The sequence below is a fragment of the Taeniopygia guttata genome, chromosome 11 (assembly GCF_048771995.1).
Source record: "Taeniopygia guttata chromosome 11, bTaeGut7.mat, whole genome shotgun sequence".
Lineage (NCBI taxonomy): Eukaryota > Metazoa > Chordata > Aves > Passeriformes > Estrildidae > Taeniopygia > Taeniopygia guttata.
Genome location: NC_133036.1, coordinates 16013978 through 16034251, shown reverse-complemented (window position 1 = coordinate 16034251; position 20274 = coordinate 16013978). Strand labels below are relative to the sequence as shown.

At 43.9% G+C, this 20274-nt stretch overlaps 2 protein-coding genes across 8 annotated transcripts in view; one reads left to right on the top strand and one right to left on the bottom strand.

The window, feature by feature from the left end:
• Positions 1-14063, top strand: part of ANKRD27 (ankyrin repeat domain 27) — a 54644-nt gene extending 40581 nt beyond the window's left edge. For 5 of the 6 annotated variants that reach the window (XM_030282566.4, XM_072934514.1, XM_030282567.4 and 2 more), the window contains 8 exons: positions 2847-2969; positions 4763-4960; positions 5983-6102; positions 6586-6873; positions 7668-7776; positions 9231-9312; positions 9836-9908; positions 11691-14063. In XM_030282566.4, coding sequence (XP_030138426.4) covers positions 2847-2969; positions 4763-4960; positions 5983-6102; positions 6586-6873; positions 7668-7776; positions 9231-9312; positions 9836-9908; positions 11691-12695 — 1998 coding nt within the window. In that variant the 3' untranslated portion in view covers positions 12696-14063. The remainder of the gene's footprint in view (positions 1-2846; positions 2970-4762; positions 4961-5982; positions 6103-6585; positions 6874-7667; positions 7777-9230; positions 9313-9835; positions 9909-11690) is intronic. The other variant, XM_072934513.1, reaches the window with a different exon arrangement.
• A 693-nt stretch (positions 14064-14756) lies between these two features.
• On the bottom strand, positions 14757-19709 carry PDCD5 (programmed cell death 5). Of its 2 annotated transcripts, none has more exons than XM_072934195.1 (6): positions 18901-19015; positions 18010-18050; positions 16839-16900; positions 16312-16403; positions 16025-16096; positions 14757-15712 (listed from the first exon to the last, which is right to left on the bottom strand). In XM_072934195.1, exons 1-6 carry the CDS (start codon positions 18991-18993, stop codon positions 15665-15667), a joined length of 408 nt encoding a protein of 135 aa, XP_072790296.1. In that variant the 5' UTR covers positions 18994-19015; the 3' UTR covers positions 14757-15664.
• Between the last annotated feature and the right edge of the window lie 565 nt (positions 19710-20274).

Below are 20274 nucleotides of genomic sequence, written 5' to 3'. Positions count from 1 at the left end.
AAGTTATCTGTAAACAGTGTCAAGTTGGAGAATGTTTTGTGTAATAATCTCATGTAAAGAGGAAATTCAGGTGACACTAGTCAGCACAGAGATGCTATTTGTGGGGCACATAGCAATGTGTAGGTTGGATTTTACTTCAAATGGACACCTAATGAGATAATATTGCCAGTTTCAGAGGTAATGATCTATAATTTGTGGTACCACCTGTCTTCTTTTATTTTTGTTCTTTTCTTCTTTAATTTATTATTGCCTTTATTCCTTAAAAAATAAGATACTTCCAATGTCATTCTACTGAAACATTGAAGATGACACAGGAGTCTTTAGGAGTTTTGCTTTTGGAAATGTGTGTAAGGTTGTAGATTTCTTGATTTTATTGTAGGTCACAGAACAAAACAATAAAGCTGTGTGAGGATGCAGGTTTGCTCCATTGGGTGCATGTTCTGAAAAACCTTTTTGGGTTGGTTTGTACCAGGAGTTACAAATGCCAATGAAGCCTCATAGAGTCATCAGAAGATAGAAAACCCATGTTGCAAAATATGTGCCACGTTAATTCTGTTTCTCTTCTGTTTTATTCCACTGAGATGATACAAACAATTTATTAACTGATAGAGCAAAGAGCTGTTCCGTTGTTGGGTAGATATTATTGTCCTAGTTTACAATGTGACTTTAAGTAATTATTTCCAAGCCAGCCCTTAAGTCATTTCAAGAAATAGTAACATATACAATAGTGCTATTTTCCATTTTCCTGGCCAGTAGTAAATGTACATGTATTGCAGTTAACTTTTCACCCACTTTGTGAAAATCTAAACTTCATCAAGAAAATTAAGTACAGTGCTATAATTTGCTGGGAAATCAGTATCTAGCACTGCTCAATAGATACCAGCAATGAAAAGCATATAGAAATCCAGTCTGTGAATTCAGATGACAGAATCACCTTCTCTTTTGTGGCTTTACTTTCCTCATTACTGAAGTTCATGTGAAGCTGTTCATACAAGGAGAATCATCCAGCTGGATGGCAAAGGTTACAGATTGCATGTCTATTAAAAAAACACAAATATTTAAAAACTCTGACCTTGTTCTGGCAGCCTGAGGTCTGTCTCCATAGGAACAGCCACAGCAGCCTGGTCATTAGGGCTGCTGTAGATGTTTGCTGTGACAGCCAACTGAGCTTTGCAAGAGGAGGCATTAAAAAAGTGCTGTGAAACTGGAAGACTTAAGAAAAAGAAACATTATTGTGTCATTGGTGTTGTATCAGCATAGCTACTGGATTTGGAGCTTTCCTTGTATCCAGCCTGTTCAGTGGGAAGGATATGTGCAAATCTACCACAGAAAAAAAGCAAATCTCTTGTCTGAAATTAGTGCTGTGGAGCAGCTGAAAGGTTGGAGTGAGGGAACAGAGACCCAGGGTGATCAGCTGAGTATTCCAAAGTAACCCAGCAGTGTAAAGAACTTTTCAGGTGACAAATTACCTGGCAAATGAGACTGGGCAATCTCCTGAGGTGGTTCAGCGTGTGTCTGCTTGAAAGTACAGTTAGTATTTTGACCAAAAATACCTTTAAACCAAGAAGAATGGCTACTGCAGTGTAATTATAATGAGGTGGGCACTGGAGTAGTGTGTTCAGGTTTTTGGGAGACACTGGTATCACTGTGTTGGGAGCTGTGCACTGGATAATGCAAGCAGCAGGATTGGGCTGCCCCAGGAGGAGGAGGAAATCAATTGTAAGAGTCTCCAAGGAAAGGGGGAAGTGAAGTGACAGTTCTGCTTATTTTAGACATGTACAAATGTAGCAAGTAGTAAAGCTTTGCTGAGCTGGCCTTCTATAAACAGGCAGGCTTGAGAGATTTCCTTTACTGCAGAGAACAACGTGGAGTTTGCAGGGAAAGCAATATTCTGTAAAAAACATCCCTTTTCAGGCTCAAATATGTTATAATTCAGAATCAGGTATAGGGCCCTTCCTGGCTTCTAGGACTTGTTGTAGCTGCATGTGTTTTAGTGGCTAGGACGTGGATGTGTTGTTTTCCCAGAGCTCAGTGGTGAGGAGCAGAACCTGTGACAAGTGTGAGGGTAAACAGAGTGGGAGGGATGTCTCAGAAATCCCACTGTCCCCATTCCCTTGGGCTAGCAGCTGTAGAGCTCTTGCCTTGGTCCAGTAGTAATGGAGACTTAATGCAATCACTGCTAATTCTAAAATGTCTTTAGTGAGATGTAGATTAATGAATTTCAAGGTAAAAATGTACTGCTTAAACAGCTTTTATTTTGTTGAATGTAATGTAAAATGTAAATGCCCTAAGCATCACTGTTTGCAGGTTGCAAATTAATGCCCTGAGCTCTAAGATTTCACTAAAGGGCCTCTCTCTCAAAAATGAGGCATTGTACATTGAGGAAAAAGTGAAACTGTCCGACTCCTAAGTGAGAGACCTAAGGAAAGTCAGTGCCCCTGCAAAGTTTTGGGGATCAGTTAAATGGTGGCATCCTTGTCGTTCCTTATGCTCTTTAAATCAAAAGATGAAGCAGAATTCACATTGATATGAGCTAGCACAAATCATCTGAGCTAAAAGGATGTGGAGTGTTTGGGAGTGGGTGAGCACTGCAATTGTGATTAGGCAGCAGGAAGTCATTTGTAATTCACTTCACTGTACTTGGAGAACTTCCTAGCTGCTTTGTCAACAATAACACTTGATTTTTTAATTTGGCCTGTGGGCAGCTGATGGCAGGAGGTAGCTGTGTGCTCCCCCTGAGAGACTCACGAGTGTGTGTTTGTCAATTCTGACTTGTCTACGTGTGCACATCTGTTAGGACAGGGAACTGTTGGACTTTATAAAGAAGGAATTGCTTTTTATGCCAGGTCCGTTATCTCTTGGAATGGGTGGAAGAAGACTTGGAAGATGAGGATGACACAGCTGGTACATTAAAACCAGAATTCTGCCATCCATTATGCCAGTGCTCAAAATGTGGGCCAGCACAAAAGGTTGGAATATTCATTCTGTAAAAAGAGTAATTTATATGCTTGTAATGTATTAGCTCCAGGGAAATAGTATTCATATTGCCCAGCATGTCTGTTTCTCTGTCTAAAAATAAATTAACTATATACAGATTTTCACACTTTATCTGAGAGTATGAAATTGTTATTTTTTTAATGGAATTGTTGAACATTTTGGATACAGGAACGGTGTTCATGGACTTGCACAATGTCTAATGGATTGAGAAAGTGTCACAGTGTGCTTTTAGGTTATGTGGAGTGCTGTCAGGAAGGTTTGGGCCACTTTGAGTAAACATTATTTTCTAAGCCTCTGATTCTCTTTAGTGTACACTGCTACTGGCACAGCACATCTACTTACCTGTTAGTAATCAGTTCAGCAAGGAATACCTGCTAATCCCAGAATCCGTGTAATGCTGATAAAGTCTTTTTTTTAATTGCATGGCATCTTTTCTACAAGCCATATCTAAAGCCTCTTCAGAGATCTCATATAAATACAAAGGCTTTCTTTTCAGTTGCTAAGGTTTCCTTCCCCCTAAATTACCACGCTGTAGAATAGAACAAGGCTTTTCAATGCACTCTTTCTATGGTTTTTTTGGTTTGTTGTTTTTTGGTTGGATTTTTTTGTGGGATTTTTTTTTTTTGTGTGTGTGTGTATGTGGTTCTGATTTGGGGTTTTTGTTGTTGTTTTACATAAGGGACAATCCCAGCTTTTTGGAAATAGAAATTCTATAACTTGCCTTCCAGGACGTGTCTGAAGGGGTACATGACTGGATAAGTCATTGCAAAATAAACCTAAGTACAAATTTTCAGTTTATTGGCTGCTTTGGGGTTAACAGCACTGTGAGATGGTTTAACTCCTGAATTCCCCACTGCCACCACAGGTTTATTTTGTGCAGGCTTAGAGTGTGCTGTTGTCCTGGAATGTTTCACGTTTACACTGTGCTTTGTTCTCTGGTAAGGGGTGTCTCTGTGCCCTCAGGACAGAGATCAGGTGCTAAAGATGCCAGAATCCATAAAGCTCGTTTTATTGCTGATGGGGAGGGGAATGGATCTGCTGTGGAATTTACTTGTCTGCTGCATGAGAAGAAGGAACTTGTTAGTTAATCCTAACCCCTGTGTTAGGCAGGCACATGTGAAAGCACAGGATGAAAGGTTGTGCACCACTGTAAATGTCATGCAGGCACAGTTTGCAAGAGGAGTGAAAGAGGATGTTCTGTACAGCTGGGTAAACTGTCCTGCAGGTGCTTTCCTTAGCCTGATTCCCCCAGGGAGTCTTCTTTCTGGGCTACTCTGGCTTCCAGGTGAATTAAATTAATTTTAGTTTGTATCCTTACTACCCCAAGCTTCATGTAGCATTAAGAGGTGTTTAATGTCTGTCTCAAAGAGCATAAATATGTGTATAAATGAAAGTAACTCATTAACACTGCCTCATATCCAGTATGAGCATCCTAACAGCTGTATAAAAACTTTCAGTTTTACTTCTGTCTCAACCTGTGCTGCTTTAGCCACTTTTTAATATCATGAATACTTTGCCTAGGATTGCTCTCCATGAAGTTATCACATTGGAAGAAAAGGGATAACAATAAAATTAATTTACTGTTGAAAAATACCAACAAACTGCTCTGCTTCACTGGCTTTTTCTGAAGGCCTCAAATTAGACTCTAGCAGAATTTCTTGTAATGCCCATCTGCCCATTTTATACAAACTCTAGCAGGTATTTGGCTATTTAATGAATTAAAACAAAGCATGGTTATAGTTTTATTGTGTGTTTTCCTCAACAGAAGTTTTCCAAGATCTGTGCCAACGGGCTGGGGGTGAATGTTTCAAACCAGGAGGGTTTCACGCCGCTGCACATGGCTGCTCTGCACGGGCACAGTGAGCTGGTGTCGCTGCTGCTGCGCCACGGCGCCAGGGCCAGCGCCAGGAACTCGCAGCTGGCAGCTCCCCTGCACCTGGCCTGCCAGAGGGGACACGCCCAGGTAACCCTGCCTGGCACAGACCTCCCTGCCACCTGCCACCCACCCAAAGCTGCCCGGCTAAATCAGCAACCAGGAGCAGAGAAAATGAGTGTGGTGGTTCTGGCTTTTGTTCTTGGTGTCTAAATCTCCAGATGGAAAGGGGAACTTTGAGCTGAAATCATTTCAGTAGACACCTTTTCTTTATAAAAGCATATATGACTTATATAAACATATATGACTTATGTATATAACCATATATGACTTAAAATACTGGTTTAATGCACATGATTCAAAAACCTTCTGTCGTATTTCAAATGCTTTAAACATCCCTTGTGCAGCTGAATCTTCTGTGTTTGTTCCTCTGTACCTTCTCTGGGTTATGTTTGTGTCTTGGTATCTTCAGTAGCCACAGTACTGAATATTTACTGTATTTTCAACTTCTTAAATAGATCATGTGTGGAGTGCAGCTTCGAGGCAGCAGATTACTCATCCCTCACTTCGAGTCAGGGAAGTAAAAGCAGTGAAGGAGAAGCATAAGCCCATGGGAAGAGGGTGTCAATACAGAAGGGAGAGTAAATGAGACAGGAAAATAACAAATATGAAAAAGCAGGGGCAAAAAGGCAAATGGAAAGATGCAGAAAAGAAGAAAAATAGGATTTTAAAAATAAGGAGCTGAAGATTTCAGGAGGGAAAAAAAAGAGAATTTTGAAAAGGCACGAGGGAAGCAAGGAATACAACTCAGAGTTGTAGGTTAATTCATGGGATAGTTGTAGATTAGTTCATGGGGTAATTACAGTATAAAGAACTCCTTCCAAGTGTTGTGATGACTTTGGAAAAGGATGCTGCTGCTGTGGTGGTTTTGTTTTGTTAAGTTCTGTTTATATTTATTTTTCATACACCTTGAGTTTTATTTTCTGGCCTTTTTTGTAGTTGTTTAATTTTTTCTTTTTTAAATGTGGGTGTTAAAGTATGAAAATTAGTGTCATACTCAGTAACTCAGTACTCCTACTCAGTAAGAGTAAAGTTGTTACTTCTTTCAATAGGTGGTACAGTGTCTGATGGATTACAATGCTAAACTAAATAAAAAGGATGTATATGGAAATACTCCCTTAATTTATGCATGCTTGAATGGTCACTATGAGACTGCTGCTCTGTTGTTGCAGGTAAGATCACTGAAGACAGAGTGTTTTGCTGGTATTTCTCATGTGATACCTGTATTTACCCAGTACTCAGGATCAGTATTTTTAGTTATGCATTCCTCTGTCAAAAATACTTGGGGAAAGAAATAGGAGTTTTTCTAAACTTATTCCTTTCAATCCCATCCCTTCACAGATGTTAATTAGATAAATATTACCTCACTATTGTACAGGTAGCTGTTTTTATGGAACTTTTATGTGGCAGGTGCAGGCTTTCTTGCCTGGGATTCTATCACGTAGGGTTGGGGGTTTCTCTGAAGCTTGGAATATGTAACAGATATATGCAAAACCGAAATGAGCTGATCCCTGAAGCCGTGGCAATGAGATGGGGCAGCAACGTGGCCGGGTGGGTTCTTGTGGCACTGGTGGTGCAGCTGCCCCTGGCCGTGTGCAGCTCTGGGGCTGCTGCCCTGCCCTGCTCCTTTCTCACTGTGGTTTCCCTTTGTGCAGCACGGAGCCTCCGTGAACCTCTCCAACGCCGAGGGCAGCACAGCCCTGCACGAGGCCGCGGCAGGCGGGAGCGAGGAGCTGGTGGCATTGCTGCTGCAGCACGGAGCCCTGCGGCACCTGCGCAACGAGCGCGGCTGCACCGCTGCAGCCTGCGCCTGCAGCCCTGCAGCCTGCGCCTGCAGCCCTGCAGACTGCACCTGCACCGCTGCAGCCTGCGCCTGCACCCCTGCAGCCTGCGCCTGCACCCCTGCAGCCTGCGCCTGCAGCCCTGCAGACTGCGCCGAGCCCGTGAGTGCTGCAGCCAGCTCCTGGGGGCACAGAAACGCCGGGGTGCCTGTTCCTACTGCAGCCTAGCCATGATTCTGGTGGCCTGGGAAAACCGGCTGAGTTTCTAGAATAAGTTATCCTAGACTAAAAGGATGAGTCTAGAAAGAGTGGAAGCACAGAGCTGGATAAAATTAATGTTAAAGTCTTTGTAATGGCAGAGAGAGCAGAAGCAATGTTGGATGTAGACAAATGAACACGTTGCACTGATCACTTGCGCTGGTAGCAACGTTCCTTGTCTCACCCACCATCTTCTGCCCTGCAGGCCTTTTGATTCCTTTTATCTTGCAATAGATCACTCTGACCTTCCTCTTTATTAATAGCAATAACATTATATGTAATATTAAATGATACAGAATTATTTCACTGTTTAAAGGATTTGACACATAACTCCTATCTTAATGTGCTTAAATGGCCTCTGAGATGTAGCTTAATGACCACAAAATTCTGTACTGAATCAATTTTGGTATGGATGTTACCATTTAAACTGAAATTGGCTTACCCATAAGTAATACAGCTTAAAATAAGAGATCAGGACTCCAACATCATCACTGCTTTAAAGTGTATTTTGTGGAGCACTGATTTTGTCCCTACTCAGAATGATAGAATTTCAAGTTTGTTTTTATGAGTTATTTTATATGTGTTGTATTGATTCATACAAGCATTATTAACATACTCTGCACAGACTGAATACTAAATTGTACTGTTGTTTTTCTTTTTCTTTAATAATGGTGAAAATGTAAACTTTTAAAATCAAGAACTCAAACATCATGAAGTTGCTGGAAGCAGCACCAAGCTGTGTCCCCACATCAGCAGAGGGAGAGAAGGAGAGTGAGCAGCACGTTACTGGCAAGATAAGGAAAAAAGGTACCTGTGATATTTTCATTGGTATAGATAAAAAGATATTTAAGAATTCATGGGTGACTGTATAAAACATTTTATGTAATTGCTATACATATAATAATAGAACAGTCAATTGTTTTTCATATTTATGATAGGTAACACCTAAAATACTGTAACTAAATGCAGCAGACTTTGTATTCTATGCATGCCAGTGCTTCAAACTTAGTTTTCACCTACTTTGGGGTACATGTATGAGTTTTACCTACAAAAACATTTAAAGGTAAAAACACACCACATTTGAGATTATATAATTAGCCATGTAGGAACTGTGCATTTCAGTGAAAAGCAAAATAGATTTAAATGACTTTTGTGTGTCATTTATACTGCCCTAAAACAGGTCAGGGAATGACTCTTCATTAGTTACTGTCTCTCGTGTTTTGGGACAGAAATGAGAGCTACAGAGGTGACTGTGAACCTTCCAGCACAGTCTGCAGAGGACTTTGAGCAAGTGGCAGGAGGTGGCACAGTGTGGCCACGAGGTGCAGTGCCAGCACAGCTGGGCTGCAGCAGGGCCCCAGTGCCTGGGGAAGGATGAGTAACCATCCTTTTGATACCTTTTATCTTGCAGTGACCTTCCCCTTTTTAATAGCAATAACATTATATGTTATATTCAATGATGCAAAGTTATTTCACTCCTTAAAGGATTTGACACATGGCCCTATCTTAATGTGCCTAAGCAGCCCCTGAGATGGAGCTTAAGGACCACAGATTCCTCCTTACCTCTCACCCTCAGCTTCTGATCTGCCTTATCCACTGCTCCCATTATGCTGGCTCAGAAGTTTTTCAGGTGAATTTTCAAGTTCACTACCCTGGGGATGTAAGAAAAGCTGTGTCCCCTGGGCTGGACAGCTCAGAAAAGGACACAGTGCCACCAGGACTGTAGAAAGAAAACAGGGAGGCTGCAAAGAAGGAATCAGGGAGGATGAGGAGCAGGAGTGTCCATTTCAGCACCCATGAGTTTTCAAAGTAACTCTTGCTTCCTTCCCTCAGAAAGATTGCGAATGTCTGGTTAATAGAAAATCACAATTAATCACAGCGTGCTGACACCTAAAATTGAGGATAGTTTTTTCAAATGTTTTGAATAGTTCTAAAAGAGCAATAGAAGATACGAGTGAATAATACTAATGAAGAGGTGGTTTAGCATCTCTGTTTTAATTCAGGTTGGTAAAAACTGGCATTTGGGGCCTCAAAGTCCAGAATTATAGTCTTTTCAGAAGCTTGGCCAGTTGTAATAATCTGAGGAAGAATGGTTACTTCTGCAACTTAAAAGTTTTTAAAATTTCAAAAGACAAATCACCACTCTAATTCAAGTTAGCACTGTTACAGTTTTATGTTCAATTTAAAATCACAACTGTGTTTTTTAATTCCTAAGTGAGACCCAGTTGTAATTTTAGCTGCCTGTTCTTTTAAACCCCCAGTGCACCCTAAGCCCTGTAAGGAAGCCGATGATCCCATAAGCAGACAACTTCAACTGGTCCAATCAATTAACAGATTTAACAAGTAAGCAGAGAAGCCTGCTCAGAGTGTGTTTGTTTTTTCCCATAAGCAAAGGTGAAGTGCAGCTGCTAAGTCCCAAAATGGGTCTGGGGTGGTTACCCATGACATGGTGGTGTGCCAGTGGATGTTAATCCTGCAGGGCTGGCATTGTCACATCCCCAGGCAGATGTTCTGGGCATGACAAGCTCACTGGGGTGGGGAGGGAGGGAAAATGTATCTAAAACTGGGATTGCACTAATACTTGTGTACCATCAGTTAAGCATTTCAGAATCAGACTGCTTAAATATACTGTAGTGGTGTTCACTCATTGCTTGGGTTTTGCTCAATATCTTTTTAAGCCCTAATGTATATTCCATAGTAAAATACAGGGAATACAAATAGGCTGCAATTCTGGGAAGGTGGTGTCAGGGAGATGTCTGTTTCTGGTGAGACGGTTCCACCTTGTGGAGCTTCTGAGAGAGAGTCCTTTATAAAAGGCTTATGTGAAGACATTTTAATTTCTTTGATTTCTTAAAATCTTTTTCAGAGAAAAACACTTACGGAGAACAATAACAAGAGATAAAAGTGTCCCTAATTTTGACTGTCACTTACTGCACCAGGTAAGTGGAAACACTTGCTCAGATTATTCTTATATTACAGCAGTTATGTTTGTTGCTCTGCTATTATGCTGGGTACATGTTTTTTTTAATCTCTGGTACAGAGAAAGTTTACTGGTGATGGTAATTGAATCACACAAGTTCTGACCTGTTTGCCAAATTGCTCGTTTCATCATTGTTCAAACTTCAGTGGTGCTTCTATGACACCTCTTGAACACTTCATTCTTTTCAATTTCTTAAGCGTCTTACTGCAGGCTGAAGAGAAAACTTGTCTTGTTTTCTGTGTCCTGTCCAGCAAAACCTAGAACTGAAAAACTGCAGCGTCTTGGAGCTGTAGCTTGCTTTGGCAAGAGACATTTTTCAGTAGATTGAAATTAGAGTTTGCTTTAAGTCTGCTTGTAAGAGGAGGCTGTTTGCAAGAGTGACAGCAAACTGCATGTTGCACTGTCAGCTGTGACAGAGTTGTACGTAATAGATTCACCTCTGCTTGGGGTGCAGTGACACCCACCCACACCAGCTGCTGGATGCTGCCTTCCCCAGAGCTTGTGCTCGTTCTGCCTCCTTTACACTGGCTTTGACTCTCATTGCATCTTCTGCTGGGCCATTTCAGAACACTGAATCAGAGAAAAATTATCTGTCCGAAACGAAACAGTTTGTACCAGGTTAGTCCAGCAGCTGCCCATCTGGCACAGCTATGGAAATGCAGACTCTGCAGCTCATGTCCTTCTGGAAAATGAGATACTCTTCCTTTTCCTACAGCCCTTAGAAGACTATTTGCCAAAAGCCTTGAGAATATTAATTCTATAAAGCTGTAATATTTTAATAATTCTTTCTAAATGATAATATTTCACTATATAACTTGGGATTTACATTTTATAACTGTGGATCACAGAAGGCAGTATGTCATTTCAGTACACAGGTGTCAGAAAACTAGTATGTGACCCTGATACAGAGCACTCCAGCCCTGTTCTGTGGTTGTGAGTTCATACAGCTGTGGCTGAACTAATTCATGAGTCCATACAGCTCTGAATTGTTAGTGGATTTAAATGTGGATTTAAATAACCTCTGTCTGCAGCTTTTTAGAGATTGTTGGCATTATTTCAGTAAAAAAGCTACTTTCTCCTTTTGTTCTTGTCTTAGATCTGTCATTAGCATGCTTGCATTATCTTTATTTCTTCTGGTTATTTTAACATTTGCAGAGTGGCCAGTAATCCAGGCCAGGCACCCACTCTGTACAGCAGAAACAGGAGCAGGTGTGGAAATGGAAGATACGAATATTTGGAAGAACGAGAAAGAGGAACTAAGGGGTGGGGAGGGTGGGTGTCTCTTCCCTGACAGGTGACCTCTGGAAGCAGGGAAAACTGCCTTTGCCTTCAGCAATCCCTGGGTGACCCTGTCTGTTACTACTTCCACTTTTCTTAATAGTAAAAAGAAATGGCTGTTAATTTCAAGTGCATTGAGACTTGCACTACAAACGGTGTTTAGAACTAGAGTTGGGATGCTGATGGGATAGTGAGGTGAAAATAAGTTTTGGAATGTCTGTTGTTCTCAGGTCTGGTACTGATGTGTGTGTAGCCTGGGGCAGGCTGGCTTCTTGTTTTCTCATATGTAGCCCAAATATAATTACTCTCTTACAAAGTATGCTAATCTTGACTGTGTTCTCAGTGTCATGAAATTCATGTGATAATAATGTTCAAGAAATAATATATTAATTTTCCTTCTTAATGAAGAGATATATAATATAATAGATAATGCTTTTAACATACCATTTCTCTCCCCTCACAGATGGCTATTAAAAGCTTTGATAAAAGCAAACTAAAATCGGTTGGAATGCTGGAGCAGAGCACAGGTGAGGTGCCTGTCTCGGGGTGCAGCGGTGAGTTTGTGGAAGATGATGACGGCACGGCGGCTCCTCACAGGAGCAGGTTAACGCAGCGCAGACACACGGTCACCGTGCCGCTGCCAGCACAGGGCAGCGAGGGAGGCTCCTGCAGCCCGGGCAGTGAGGGAGGCTCCCGCAGCCCGGGCAATGAGGGATGCTCCCGCAGCCCGGGCAATGAGGGATGCTCCCGCAGCCCGGGCAATGAGGGATGCTCCCGCAGCCCGGGCAGTGAGGGAGGCTCCCGCAGCCCGGGCAGGGAGGGATGCTCCTGCAGCCCGGGCAGTGAGGGAGGCTCCCGCAGCCCGGGGAGCGAGGGATGCTCCTGCAGCCCGGGCAGTGAGGGAGGCTCCCGCAGCCCGGGCAATGAGGGATGCTCCCGCAGCCCGGGCAGGGAGGGATGCTCCCGCAGCCCGGGCAGTGAGGGAGGCTCCCGCAGCCCGGGCAGGGAGGGATGCTCCCGCAGCCCGGGCAGGGAGGGATGCTCCTGCAGCCCGGGCAGTGAGGGAGGCTCCTGCAGCCTGGGCAGAGAGGGATGCTCCCGCAGCCCGGGCAGTGAGGGATGCTCCCGCAGCCCGGGCAGGGAGGGATGCTCCCGCAGCCCGGGCAGCGAGGGAGGCTCCCGCAGCCCGGGCAGGGAGGGATGCTCCCGCAGCCCGGGCAATGAGGGATGCTCCCGCAGCCCGGGCAGCGAGGGATGCTCCCGCAGCCCGGGCAGCGAGGGATGCTCCCGCAGCCCGGGCAGCGAGGGAGGCTCCCGCAGCCCGGGCAGCGAGGGATGCTCCTGCAGCCAGGGCAGAGAGGGATGCTCCCGCAGCCCGGGCAGGGAGGGATGCTCCCGCAGCCCGGCCGGACCCGCCGTGCCGCGCTCCCGGGACTGGCACGGCGCGGGCGCGGAAGGCCGAAGCTGAGGTCGGTGCTCTGAATTTCAGCAGCGCTCAGATGTCACACAGCCAGTTCAGGGCAGGCACAGGCTCTGCAGCACAGCTGGAATGTTCTGGCACCCTGGGGCCCAACTCCTCTGTTCATGCAGGAGGTGACCACACAGCCAGATCATTACTGATCTCACTAACAGGGATGTAAGGGAGATGAAGACAGCAAAATTACTTTCCTATTCTATTCAGCACTTATTAAAAAGTTCTATGTAACAGTAAACCAAATGAAATCCTGTATTGTATTTTTCAGCCACCCACTTTGTTTTAAAAGTCTTTGAATAATTTTTGCATTTTCAGTTTTTATCACTACATTGAGAATTAAATATAAATATATTTATATATATAAAAAGATATATTGGATAACAAGGTATTTATTGCCAGAGGTAATTGAAATGTCTCTATTTTTATTGTAACATTACAAACCATTATAGTATATATTTCTGTATATTTCAGTAGCTGGACAAACAATGTCCGTAACATCTGCATTACTAATGTGAGGGGATGCAATCCTTGCTAATATCTCAGCAATGCTCCCCTGTACTGGAGCTGCAACATCACGTTCTTACAGAGGAGCCAATATACTGGGGAAAAAGTGCGGAGCTCTTGACAAACCTAAACTTTGGACTTGCTGTTCACAGCCTAATAAAAAAGCAGAAGTAAGCACAAGGTGCTTGCTTGTGTTTTATTGTAGCATGCATTTGAGTTGCTTTTTCCCTCCTCTAAAGGAAGTAATGCAAAAATGCACAAGTATTCATGATTCTGATCCCGGGCAACATCCACACACAAAACGGCTTCAGAGCCTGCTCTGGACTGCTATTAAAAAGGTGAAATTCCCACTATGAAAGGTACTTCTCACATCAGTGAGCACTGGCTGGAATAGGCCAAATCCTGCCCCATTACCAGGGGAGACCACTGAAGAACTGAAAGCTCACAGGGAACTACCAAGTGGCTGCTTAGTTTGGAAGTTCATTTTCTACTGTTTGGTTATAGGAGGACAAGCTGTAAATAGCACAAGCCAGGTTTTTCAGTGCAGAATTTTTTTTATTCTTGCCTCATCACATGCACCTTGCATTTTATTTCATGAACTATTTGTATAGATAATTCTCTTTCTTTTAACTGTGGTATTAGTAAACTACCTGGCAAAATACAAAGCCGGAAGATAAGAGTGCTGGGTTTTTCAGATAACTTTTTAATCTAAGAAGTAAAATGTCAAATGGCATTTGGATTTGAGGGTAATGTGTTTATTTTTCTAATAATTTATGAGTTCATCTGATTTTCTGATGTGCCTTGGATTTGTGCCAAATGATGGAAAGAAAAAACGAGTAAAAGAACTCTTGAAAATGCTGTTTTCTTTAAGTGCTTTTGTCCAAGCATTGAGTCTATTACAGATTTTCTTGTTTGGTTTTGTAGGCATTTGGAGACTTTACCTTGTGTTTACTCTTGGACTTTCCTTCCTCCTACATTTACAGATAACTTTATTAGGTTATGTGGTTTCAGATTTATACACAGAGGTGTATAAAATAGAACTGTTAATGAAACTGAGCATCTTTACATAACCTCCTTTTCTAGGTCTGCATTCACATTATAAATAAAAGGATGTTCAGTTACTACAAGTCAAAAGACAAAAAAGGAAAGAGGTAAAACAGGTTTTTCCTTCTTGTGACACTATAAAGATGACCCCAAGTAATTGGTCCTTACCTGTAGCAAGAATAATCCAGATATTAAGATCTGATTTCCAAATTACAGAGTGAGAATTCTGCTTGTGTTTTATTGTAGCATGCATTTAACTAAATTATTCTTAAGATTTTTCAACCATATAGATAAGAAAAGTCAATTCACCAAACTTTGGCTTCAAACTCAGTAAGGGTGGTAAATCTGAAGAAATCTGGCACACTCAGGATATCACTAAAGCTAAGGCATCCTAATTACAAACACAGAGAAGCAAAATGCACAGTCTAAACCAAAGGAAACAAAAATAACAACTGTTTAATATTTTTACCTACATTCAGACAAGATGAAAAACACACCCACTAGTGCTCACTTAAAACAAGTTTATTCTGTTCCAAAAAACACTGCAGTTAGAATCATACACGATCCTGTTAAATTATGTCAGATAAGGGGGTTGTGGTGGGAGAATTTGTCAGCACATTACAGTATTTATCCTACTGATTTCCATAACCATATTCTTGAATAAATGTACAGCACAAGTTCAGTTTTACTTTATGCATGCAGGAGTTGCAGAGTTTAGGGAAATGGTCTGTCTTTTTCTTCCAGGTAAGAAACACTCCAGCCTTTGGATAAAAGTGGAGGTAGTTGTAAGAATACACAATGACAAGTGTCTGAACAGTGCTGTGTATGACACAGTTAACTTGCTTTGTTTGAAAGCCCAGGAACTCACAGGGGAACAGTTCACCTGTTTGCTGGTAACATATCTTTACACAGACTGCCTGATAGGAATCCCCTGATCCAAACTCTATTTAGATACCTTCATTTTTAAATTTCCAGTAAGGACTTGAGAGCCGGTGACTGGCTGGACAGGCATCCTTCAGGGGCTCAGGGAATCTCCTTTCTAACACTTCTGTGACAGAGTCTGGACAGACTTTAATTCTGCGTGGCTGTTCCCTGTCTCACTTGGCTCCTGTGCTTGCGATCTCCAATAACAGCAAGTTAAGTGTGTGCAGTGGCTGAAAGCAGAGCTTACAGTGAGGAAAGGGCAACAAAACATTCATGCTAATGAAGCCACGGGGAACCCCACACTGCTCAGGCCTCTTATACTACAAAACTTTAAGTTATAAAATCCCCCTTCTCAGATTTATTTTACAAGTTATTTGTTGGCCTTATTATAATAATAAAAAAAAGTCAAGAAGCGTAAACATTTTCAGATCTTGCATTCTGCCTGCTAACAGCATTTTTCCAGGCTATTGTTTGGCAGCCTTACAGTAGTATTAATAATCATCCTCTTCATCCGAATCCAATACTTTCCTTCTGTTGAACTAAAATGAAATACATAAAGTGAAAATTGAAGGGTCATGTAAATGCAGGCTGGCACAAGCCTTTCCCAGTCCATGCCCGTGGCAATGAAGGCACTGCCTGGGCAGAACACCTGCCCCAGGCCCTGTCAGTGCACAGACAGAGCTGGGCCAGGCTGCCCCACACCACGTTGGCCCCAGGAGCTGTGCAGGACTGCTCTGATGGAGCCCCAGCGCTCAGCAGGGAAGGACAAAGTTCCAGCCTGAACTGGTCCCACACGTGCAATTCTGCTGCTCTGCTTCATACAACATTACATCTAGGAAAAAAAAACTCACCTTCACTGTTGTTTTCTTTTCTGTTTGCTGACTCACTTTTTCAAGAATTTCTATCAAACCTTGTTCTGATACCTAGGAAAGTCAAACAAAATGTGGATAAATACACTCTGAAAGATGCTTAGTATCAAACAACTGCATCACAATTTCCTTTTTTACAAAAGGTTTTTGATGGAATTTAGGAGCTATTTACAGCTAATTTAACTTGCATCTATTATAAACATCTTTTTTTAGAGTGAATTTGGTTTAGAAACAAATATAGGTGAGAAATAATTAGGAAATATACTGACCTTTCCAGCTAGCTGTCCAAATCTTGCCATCTGTATAAGATAATTCTCTACCGCTTTTGCTTTGTCTGGCTTCACAAGTGCTAAATTGCTTACTGCAACAAAAACAGGCTCTGTTCATTTCTGTTTAGAACATTCTGCAATACCCTCACTAGTAACAAAAAAGTGAGAAGTGTCCCTAGGAAACAATCTTATTCATGCCAGGGTCGTGAAATAAATTGAAAAAGGCATTTTCATTTATGCCAGGTACAAGACAGTTATATTTCTTACTTTTAAATATTTGCTTCTGATTAAACAACTTTGACTCTCCATGTAACTCCTCCTACTAATTAAAATAAAATCCAAAACATTAACATAATTCAGATACTCATTAGCCTCTCCCTTCTAATCACTGATATTGCCAGCTGAAAAGCTGCAAGTTTTATCTTCTCAGCAACAACAGTACTTTTCTAGTCTGGCCTCTGTACAACACACTTTTGAGGAGTCACTTAGATGAGTATTTTTTATTAGGCGGTTACTTGGATACTCACATCTCGCACGAGCTGCTTGATCAAGAACTTGAGCTAAAATAGTATTTCTTATCTCTGCTTCCCTGTAAGGAAAAGTGAACCACACATTAAATGTGGGATTTCAAGCACCTAAAATAACATGGAAAGAACGGCAAACTATGGAAGACTTTTGATTTGTGTAAGTGGCTTCTTGAGGTCACTTCAAACCTTCCATTTACATTTACAGCATTTCCTGTCCTGGGGATGTCCATTTCCCATTGCTGAAGTTACATAGCTGGCAACATCTTCCAAGAAATCAAGGTGGTGTTTCATACCTACACCTTCTCACTGCTCATAGTTACATTTTAGGAGAAAAAAGCTGTGCTACCCTTTAGATCCTACATTTATCCATGTGAATTCACCCCAAGGCAGTATGGTAGAGCAGGCACAAGGAAATGCCCATGCAATTCCAAAAAGCAGACCAAAGCTCATTTAGAACATTTCACTAAGTCTCCATGTATTTAAAATATTTGCTATAAGTGTCTGCAAAACTGGACCTTTAGTTTATGAAACTTTTGTTGATACAGAATTGGACTGTGCAAAGTCAGCTCTTCAAACACTTGTTTACAATTTTCCAAATTAGCACAAATACTGAACACTGCTTCCCCCACTGAGCTTCGACAAAAATAATTTTGTGTCATCTTTTTAACTGGATTAGGTCTCCCAGAAAAATCAAATCAACTGGGAAAGGCTCTTCCACCTGCAATAACAGCCAAACCCAACCCAAAAGTACTAGTTTGGGAGGAGTTCTGCTAGCATTCAAGACTTAGATCACTAACTCCTAGCACCCCTGAGGAGCCAAGGATTCTGTGACAGTGGGAGGGATGATGCTTCCCCAGAGCACCCGACTGTATCACTGCAGCTCTCGAGGTTACTGAACTCAGACAAGCCCCCGGGAAAAATCAGCTGCTGCTGCTTTCTCCTCATGCCCTCCCACCCAGCAGGGCTCAGGCAGTATGGTCATGGCAAGGGAGCCACACCTGCATCCAAACTTTGATCCATTTCAATCCCTTTCTTGGTGGTTTTCCCAGCAACAAAACAAATGTGGGGCAACATTCTAAAGAAATTAAATATTAAAAAAAAAAGGAAAAAAAAGAGTAAATGGTTAAAAATTATTAGATGCAAGGCCAGAATTCAATAGTCTCATTTATACCTCTGCTTTGCTTCCTGTTGCGACGGATCAGCGGAAGGATCCTGAAGAAGGAGACCAGAGAAAATATCACAATCCAGAATCATTCCACACAGGACAGAAAGTTAAAATATTCCAGCAGCATTGATGGAAGATAAACCTGCCTGCTAAACCTGCCTGCCCATGGATGAGGTCCTGGAAACGGGAATCTGCTGCCCTAGCAATAAATGTGCCGCCCTCTGCTCTCCTCAACGCAGCCATGCCAACAGTGGGTGAGCTGCTCCTGGTCCATCCACAGATTCCTGTGGCTGGGGGCAGGAAGAGGCCTTCCCCTTAGGTCTGGGATAATGGGCTTCTCCAAAGCCCAGAAAACTGACAAAAGCATTCTAAATCCATTTGAGCAAGTTAAAGATGAGTGAAATGAAACGTAACACATTCTCAGCATGGCAGCTGAAATCCCAGAATCATGGAATAATCTGAGTTGGAAGGAACCCACAGGTATCATCAAGTTTAAGTCCTGAAACCAATGAAAAGTTAATAAGGGATGTTCTACAAGAGTTAAGTGCATTAAAACTAATACATATGAAAAACAAAAGGGGGCGAACTTCCAAGTCACTATTACTGGTGACTATTCAGAAACAAGTAACAAAAAACCAAAAAACCCTTGAACTCTATATGGAAGCAACATCTCAGATTTTACAGGTAACAATTAAAAGTGTGAAATCAGGATGGAAAACCACAGAGACAGGAGATGGGGCTGGCTGGAGGCAGGTTAGATCCTTCACAGGAACAACAAAACTGATACTTCATATAAATCCATGTATGGACTGTATCAGAGGGTGGTGTCCAGCTCTTTTCAGTGGTGCCCAGTGCACGACAAGGAGCAATGGCCATAAACTAAAACGCGAGTTTTACCTCAACATGGGGAAGAAATTCTTTCCACGGAGGGTGGCAGAGCACTGGAGCAGCTGCCCAGGGAGGGAGTGGAGTCTCTGTCTCTGGAGACATTCCAAACCCACCTGCACACCTCCTGTGTCAGCTGCTCCAGGTCACCCTGCCCTGGTGAGAGGCTCGACTGGATAATTTCCTGAAGTTCCTTCCGGCCCTAACAATTCTGAAATTCTGAATTCTAACATTTCAGCTCTGAAAACTGAGATGGCTGGAAAGGCGAGGAAGGCAATCCATGGAACAGTGAGTGTTCGGGGCAGGAACGCTCGTGTGCCGAACCTCCCAGGGCAGGAGCGGAGGGAGGCGGCGGCGGGGCCGGGGCTGCGCTCGGCGCTGTTTGCAGGCAAAGCCCCGGCACGGCCGGGCTTCCTCCCGCTGTCCTCCGGTCTCGGTCACACACACGCCTCTCCTCTTCCCCTCCAGACCCCGAGCGGCGCCGAAAGCGCTTCGGGCGGAGGGTCGGCCGCTGCCTCGCCCCGTGCTCGGCCCCGATGCCCCCGTCCCTCACCCCGTGCTCGGCCCCATGCCCCGTCCCTCACCCCGTGCTCGGCCCGGTGCCCCGTCCCTCACCCCGTGCTCGGCCCCGATGCCCCGTCCCTCACCCCGTGCTCGGCCCCGATGCCCCGTCCCTCACCCCGTGCTCGGCCCGGTGCCCCGTCCCTCACCCCGGTGCCCCGTCCCTCACCCCGTGCTCGGCCCTGATCTCGCCCAGCCGCCGCTGCCGCAGCGCCTCCAGCTCCTCGTCCGCCATGGCCGAGTCCGCCCGCGCCAGGCGCTGCCAATCCACCGCCGAGCGCTGCCCCGCCCCTCACGCCGCGCCAGGCGAGGCCAATCCACCGCCGATGCCTCAGCCCCCCCGAGCAGGGCGGGTCAGCGGAGCAGGGGGCGCAGGGACGCGTGTCCGGAGAGGGGAACTCCACACCCCTCTGGCAGCTCTGCCACCCCAGTGCAAAGAAGTTCTTCCTCATATTGATGTGGAATCTGTGTTTCAGATCACGGCTATAGCTATAGCTTCTCGCCCTGTCGCCAGGCGCCGCTGAACAGAGCCTGGCACCGTCCTCTGGAGACTCTGGTATGGGCTGATGAGATCCCTCTCGCTCTTCTCCAAACGCAAATCTCACAGTCCCTGTCCATCACAGAGATGCTCCAGAACCCTCCTCATCTTTGTGGTCTCTGCTGGACCCTCTCCAGCAGCTCCTTGCCTTTCCTGAGCTGCCCCTCCTTTGGGAGCTGCCGGCGTGAGGAGCGGGGGACGGTGCGGGCCCGGTGTGTGTGAGGGCACGGACCGAACCGGCCCGGAGCGCGCTGTGTGTGAGGGTACCGACCGAACCGGCCCGGAGC